The 7,063-nt window shown below is 36.1% G+C and overlaps 1 protein-coding gene across 2 annotated transcripts in view; it reads left to right on the top strand.

The window, feature by feature from the left end:
• The first annotated feature begins 522 nt into the window (after nt 1–522).
• Nucleotides 523–7,063, top strand: part of LOC110092723 (AUGMIN subunit 6) — a 22,942-nt gene continuing 16,401 nt past the window's right edge. Inside the window, exons 1-6 of one of the 2 annotated variants that reach the window (XM_028694162.1) lie at nt 523–850; nt 968–1,024; nt 1,105–1,199; nt 2,671–2,821; nt 4,717–4,842; nt 5,010–5,169. In XM_028694162.1, the coding sequence (XP_028549995.1) occupies nt 635–850; nt 968–1,024; nt 1,105–1,199; nt 2,671–2,821; nt 4,717–4,842; nt 5,010–5,169 (805 nt within the window). In that variant the 5' untranslated portion in view covers nt 523–634. The remainder of the gene's footprint in view (nt 851–967; nt 1,025–1,104; nt 1,200–2,670; nt 2,822–4,716; nt 4,843–5,009; nt 5,170–7,063) is intronic. The other variant, XM_028694161.1, reaches the window with a different exon arrangement.

Below are 7,063 nucleotides of genomic sequence, written 5' to 3'. Positions count from 1 at the left end.
ACAGTATAGTTTGAAGGCGGTCTGCGGTGTTGCTCATACTGTCTCAAGTAGTGGTGGCAAAAGACATAAAAGTAAATCTAAGAAGAAATAGTCCTTCTGGTTGATAGTATTATAAATGTATATTTATATTTTAAATTATATTTCATCTTTATCACACTATCATATGTAGTTTAATATAATACTAAAGATTTTTCTTAAAAAAATGAAGCCAAAGTAAAACATGGCCCTTAACATAAGAGAAATTATTACGTACGGAGTGCGGACGGGAGAACCGTCCGCACACTAGTATAAAACCGCGCTCGATACAGTTCGGTACCACTGGGTACCGCTTGGTACCCTGTGTCTGTGCGGACGGTTCTCATCCCGTCCGCACTCCGCACCTAATAATTTTTCCTTAACATAAACATGAATAGGATCAGTCAACTCCATTACATCCAAATTTTAATCAATGTTACCTAGGTCAAATCCGGACCTGCCCAATCAAAGATGTTGACGGGCAGGTGATAAAAAATTAAAAACAGGTTCCCGCCGGCACATAACGCAAATAGAGCGTTAAAATGACGTTGATAAAAACGACACGTAGCCGGCGTTTCCAAATTCCACAGAACGGGAGAGAGGAGGAAGAGGTCTTGCCATGGCGATGGATCGAGAGAAGGAGAGAGAGTCAGAGTTGGAGAGCGCAATGTACACTAATTGCCTGTTGTTGGGATTAGATCCGGCGATCATCGGCGTCGGCGGGGATGAGTGGAACAGCGGGGTCGGCCATTTCCGCCATTCGAACCCTAGATTGGGCGAGAAGCTTCTCTACTTCCTCCTCTCCTCTCTTAGGGGTCCTGTCCAATCCGCAAAGGCAATTATTGTTCTCACCCTGAACTCGATTAATCTCGCTTCTTTTTGTTCTGTATCGGATTGTTCTTTTCTACTTCGACTTCTCATCTTTACAAATCGGGGCATCCCGATTATGCAGGACTTCGATAGGGTGTGGCCGATCTCCGATTCAGCCCAGTCCCGCGACTTCCGCAAGGTAGATTCAAGTTTTAAGCCCCTCTTGTTCTTTGTTTGGTATTGCTTGACTCAAGTCGGTTATTTTCTGGTGTTCATAAGATTGTGCAAGGTATTATAAGTGATCTGGAATCGAAAGGGGCTCTCCCGAGGAACAACGCGAGGCTTTCAGCGCTTGCTACTTGTTGTGGACCGAGGTCAGTGCTCTATTTCATCCGTTTGCATTTATAGCGTTATGGTGCCGGCTTCTGATTCGAATTACTAGAGGGGTCTGGGGAAAGCTGCTCTTTTGGAGTTGCACTAGTCGTCTATTATAATTTTTTAAGGTGGCAGGAATAGTAAATATGGAGAAGATCAAGGATAAGTTTGGAGTATTTCATTGGATGGTTGATTCATATCCCTCGATCATATATATACTTTTTTAATATTTATATATCATAACAGTGTCTTTATATATCATAACGGTGTCATACTTAGATGATATTGGGCTCGTTGGATTCATCTTGTAGAGCCGCTTGATTTGACTATAAGCATGTCACAATTGGACATCATTTGATAATCTAATTAACGCTCTAAAGCATTCTGATGTAGAACGAAAAATGCTTTGTTATGGAAAGTGGACAATCTCCAAGTGTCTCCTCACAAAAGCTGAAATGTCACTTCAGAAAATCTGAAATTTTCAGAATTTTCTATGGGAGAGGGTGGAGAGCGATGTCCGCATCACATTCAAGTAGGCTTTGGTATTTGATTTAGGTTTAGATTGGGGTGAATTTGGTGTCATTGGGTTCGTCTCCCTGAGATGATCAATTTGATTATAATTTTGTTGAAATCGGAGTTCGGGTGATCTTGAATTTAACTTTTGAAGTTTTCAACTCATATTTGCATCGAGATTCGTGCCCGACCAGGCGACCAAGATGAATTTTTTGGCGACATATCAAGAGTTATGATTTTAGCATTTTATTGGGTAGTTTTCTTATTTTAAAGATCTTCTTTTATGTGCCGTACCCTGATATTTCACTAAATTATTATATGCTGCTTGGCAAAAAGCTGCACTGTAGTTTGCAAATATATATGTCTGACCTTGTTAATATGATTAGCTGATAATTCTCATATATTATAATTATGGATTGCGACTGAATACATTTATAAGCAAAAAACTTTCTTATTCAGCTTCATGATCTTACTCATACTATATTTGTTTCTATAAGATATTTTGATTATATTTTTGAAGGCAGGCTTTTTTATCAGAATGATACACAATATTTGCTTATTCCTACCTTGTAATCTTTGTGCCTACGGGTGAATCTAGAGTGGGGGTCAACAGGGGCCCCTTCATGCATCTTTATTTTATGTCTCATGGTAGAGATATTTACAAAATTAAATAAAAAATCAGCCAGAATGTAAAGAGTGTAATTGCAAATGGGTAGATGCTAGAGCCTCAAAGAGACCACCAAAGGCATTGATGACTCATTGTTATCATTTCACGTACTTAAAGTAACTGCAATCCTGAATAAAGTTTAAGATAATCAACTCTTATTTTTTTTAATAGTGCTATTACACAAAAAAGTTTCAAGATTCATCTTTGTTTTTGACGTGCCTTTTCCCTTTCTTGATGTATATTAGGTTTTGTTGCTAGTATAAGCTCTGATCCATATTTTCCAAAACCAGATTTGTAGAGCTTCTGTGGCAGCTTTCTGTGCATGCTCTGAGGGAGGTCCACAGGAGGACTTTCTCTTCCGATGTATCCTCTAACCCACTTCCTGCTTCACTGACAGATTTTTCTTATCTGAATGCTGCTGCATTACTTCCAGTAACGAAGGTAGTTTAACTGATCGATTTATGTTTTTTATTTCTTCGAGACTTTTTGTTTTCTATTTTTCTATTTACTGTAATCAGTAGGTGCAGCCATCTTGTTTGATTTTTCACTTGTTGCATATTTTGCATATACTTGGACAAATTTTCCTTTAACTATGATCCTTAATTGAAAGCTGCTGCACAAAAGTAAATAATTGATTCATATTGTGAATATGGATTTTCAGAGTTCTGTTTCTGATGTAGATTGGAGGAGGGGGTTATTTAGTTTCAAGTTTTGAATTCGAATTTGGAGGTAAGCTAATCCAGGAAAGAACAAAGAGGAAGGAGAGAAAGAGAGATGAAAGGAGGGGGCCGGCGGCTTGGTGAGGTGGCATATGGTTAGGGGGGGTGAGTTTAAAGCTTGCCTAATCAAGGACCTTTAATTGAGAAAAAGGATTTAAATAAAATCCAAATTGAAATTGATTTGAACTTGATTTAAGAACTTTCTTAAAATAGGTTGTCTATTTTAGGAAGTATTTCAAAATTCAAAGTTTATTGAATAATTTAAATCAAAGCTTTCCAAAAGAGGTTGTGTAGAGAAAGGAAAGTAATGAGGGAGGTTTGAATTTTAGAGGCAAGGGGGATTGGGATTGGGTGAGTTCCTAAAATGGGGTTGTTTTAATTTTGGAAAGTTTTTGAAATTCAAATTCGTAAGGATCTTTCAATTAAAAACTTTAAATTAGGAAAGCATTAATGGGGTAATTAATTGGGGGGGGGGAATTAATTGGAGAGAGGGAGGGGCTGGCCTAGAGAGTAGGGGGGAGAGAGGAGGGGGAGGAGTTGTTCACATTCAATGAATGTGTCTAGGTTCAATGAACATGGAAATTGGAATTAATTCCGATCAATTTCGGATTGGGAGAGATTTGGGGGGTTTCCTAAAAGAGATTTACTAATTAGGACAGTTTTTGAATTTCAAATATCATTTGAATTCAAATTCATAGACTTTCCAAATTAATAATAAGATATTTTAGGAAGGTGTTTATGAGGCCAAATGAATTTGAAACAAGGGTTAGGAGAGGGCTTGCCGGCGGCTAAGGTTTGGGCTAGGGTGGCCGATGGCTAAGGATGGTCCGGAACTTGGGATTGAGGTGGAGAGGTTGGAAGCCGGCGGTTGGTAGGAGTGGGAGAAGTGGCTGACAATTAGAGGAGGGGAAGAGGGGTTCTTGACCGGCAGCTATGGAGGGGGTTTGGCCGGCGGTCAATGGAGAAGGAGAAGGGGAGTTTAGAGAAAGAAAGATAAACCATGAGTCCGGACGTTTCTTGCGGCTGATGGGTGCTACGCTGCTCTCACCTAGGGACTTCAAACCACGAGCCCAAACACTTCCTGCGGCTGGTGGATACTATGCTTCCCTCACATAGGGATCTCATCAAAGTTCTCCCCAAAGAACAAGAGTGCAGAAATTTTGTTTTATTAAAAACCCATCATCCTAATAAAATAACAATGGCCTCTATATATAGGTCTCGAAATTAAAGAAACTAAAAATAAATAAACATGCCCCTAGGGCTTACATAGGACTACTCCCTCGAGTGAGGGTAAAACGAAAAATGCATAAATAAAACAAAAAAATACAATTAGTAAAATAAGATAAAGTTGAATGATCTCGGCCGTTGATCTTCGTCTCTTCTACAGATAAGCGTTCAACGTTGGATGTCCGCATCAATTTCTCTTTATTTTATTTTGTTCTAAATAATGACATGTGTAGTGCAGGTCAAGGCTAGTCAGTTTTTTTTTTCCTGTCTTCCATCACTCGTTTTGCCGAATCCTTTCACTTTTATTACTTTTCTAAGTTAAAAGATATGTGCAGTGCATGTCAAATCTTTTTGGTTATTTTCTACTATCTCCCGTTGCTTTTTATACAGGCTAGGATTGCTCTTGAGAGGAGAAAGTTTCTAAAAAATGCAAATGTTGCCGATCAAAGGCAAGCTACGTGGTCAAACTTGTCTAATGAAATGACTGCTGAATTTCGTGAACTTTCGGCGGAAGAGGTAGTCACCATTTCTTTCTAAAATCAGTTCATGATGTGCATCATGGTGGTCCAGCTATTGGAGTTGATGCTTCAACTCATTTACTGCATTTTCTTGTCTTCTCTGGTTATGTTGCGGATAAAATGTAGTAAAATCATGTTATTTATCATTCCAACTGCTATTTCAAGGCATATTTGAAGCAAGAATTAGAAAAGCTGCAAGATATCAGAAATAAAGCTAAGCTGGATGGCGAACTGTGGGATGATCGTATCTCAAGTTCTTCTGTTCAGAATTCCTTGTTGGTTTCTAAAGCAACACGCTTGTGGGAGTCTTTGTTATCTCGCAAGAGTAAGTTCTTTTTGTATGAACTCTACTTTTTTTGGGGAATAGGATGAGTTCATATAATGACATATAGATGCACTGATGCAGCAACCAAATGCAGTGTAAACTAGCACCACTTATTATTAGATTATTTTATTATAGTTCTTTTGATTAAATATAATACTCTTAGGTTTAAGTAATCCTGATAACTTAAAATTTATTCTCATTGTCAGGGATTTATATGTTTGAATATTAGCACATCAACTAGGTTCGTTGCATTTTACCACTCATAACTTGACTAATTTCCTTAATATTCTTGCCATGATAGATACATTTTCATTGGTGAGGTCTAAATTAGAAAGTTATTTTTATTCTAAAATTTAGTGTGATGATTCAGTTATATGAAGGTTTAGATATATTTCCAGAATAATTGTTGAATCATTCAGTAATTGCATCAGATTCGGGAACCTTATACAAGCACTTTATAGTCTTCTATGAAAAATTGGCAAACATTCCCCTACCAAAACTAATGTTGAGGAGAAAAGGAAGAAGGTGCATTACAATGTAAGGAAAGCAATGGCTTGCGTGATGAGAACTTAACTGTGAAAATTGCATTTTAGCCAAGGTGCTACATTAATTTTGACCGTCTTGATTATATTTAAATCTTTTCTATTAGTCATGAGAAAACGTTAGTCTCCCAAGCAATAAGCTAATTTTAGAGGACAGAAAGAGACCAAGGAAAAAGCTGCCACCTTTTTATATGCCCTGCTTTTTTAAAGGTTTGTTTTATATATGAAAACTTTCAGGATTTAGACATAACATTATTCTATCACTTTATTTGAATTTTATGTATTGCTTATTCACATCAGCTATAGACATACAATTTTCCGTCAATATTGTAATGCAAATGAAGTAAATCTGTAAATGACCGATATAATAGAAGAAAAATAATGAAATTTTTATGGTAATTTGCTTCCTAATGGATGCTATTAAAGACCCCCAATTAATCCCTAAAAAGTGTGATTCTAAAGAAAATTTAATATGATGTTTTTATATAGACTAACATAGTTAAAGAAAATTTACTCAATTGACTTAAAAAATTAGTCATAATGAATTATAAATTTTTATATTTGTCTAGATCCATGGAGTTTTAAATTTCAAATTTTCTTTAAGGCAATTATCATTAGTAACTCATTTAAAATATTAGCGCAGTTTAACTATCCCTATAAATTTTTTGTTCTAAATTTGTGGATCAAGGAACCTGGAACAAAATAAAGCTAGTCGCAGTTTAATTTGTAGAGAAAATTTTGTTAGATACTTCATTAGAAATTAATTATTAGATTGTTCAGTTAATTTATTAGTGATAATTTGCATGATTGTTTCAGTTTCATATTTAAGAAGATACTCAGTTTCTATTAGATGTTCATTTTCAAATATTATCCCATACTCAATTTTGGTTTTAAACTGAAATTCTAATTCTTTCTCCATTTTCAAATATTATCCCATACATATTATTATTCTACAAGATGAGATGGGAATTCATTTTGTAATTGCGAATTATCTTCTGTATTTAATATATTGTAAAAAGAATATTCATGAGATGAAATTCATCCCTAGATGATTTTTTTGTCGGTATGTGTTATAGATGCTTTGTAGTTTGTAGGAGGTCAATGAATTGCATTATGATTATTAACAATACATATACTACTCTTTACATGAGAACATTTGTAATATTAATAGAGATCCATAACTCATGCGATGGAAACAGGGGGCTGAAATCTTATGCAGAACCAAATTAGTACAAGCTTAAATCAAATACAATTCTAAACAAAGCCGAATAGCAAGCCAACCCTGAACCAATCCAATTAAAGGCTCAAGTTCCTTGCAATCTGATAGGAAATACTTGAGTTCGCAAGTAACC

The sequence above is a fragment of the Dendrobium catenatum genome, unplaced genomic scaffold (genome assembly GCF_001605985.2).
Source record: "Dendrobium catenatum unplaced genomic scaffold, ASM160598v2 fragScaff_scaffold_412, whole genome shotgun sequence".
Taxonomy (NCBI): domain Eukaryota; kingdom Viridiplantae; phylum Streptophyta; class Magnoliopsida; order Asparagales; family Orchidaceae; genus Dendrobium; species Dendrobium catenatum.
The sequence above is the reverse complement of the archived record's forward strand: the minus strand, read 5'-3'. Positions and strand labels throughout refer to the sequence as shown.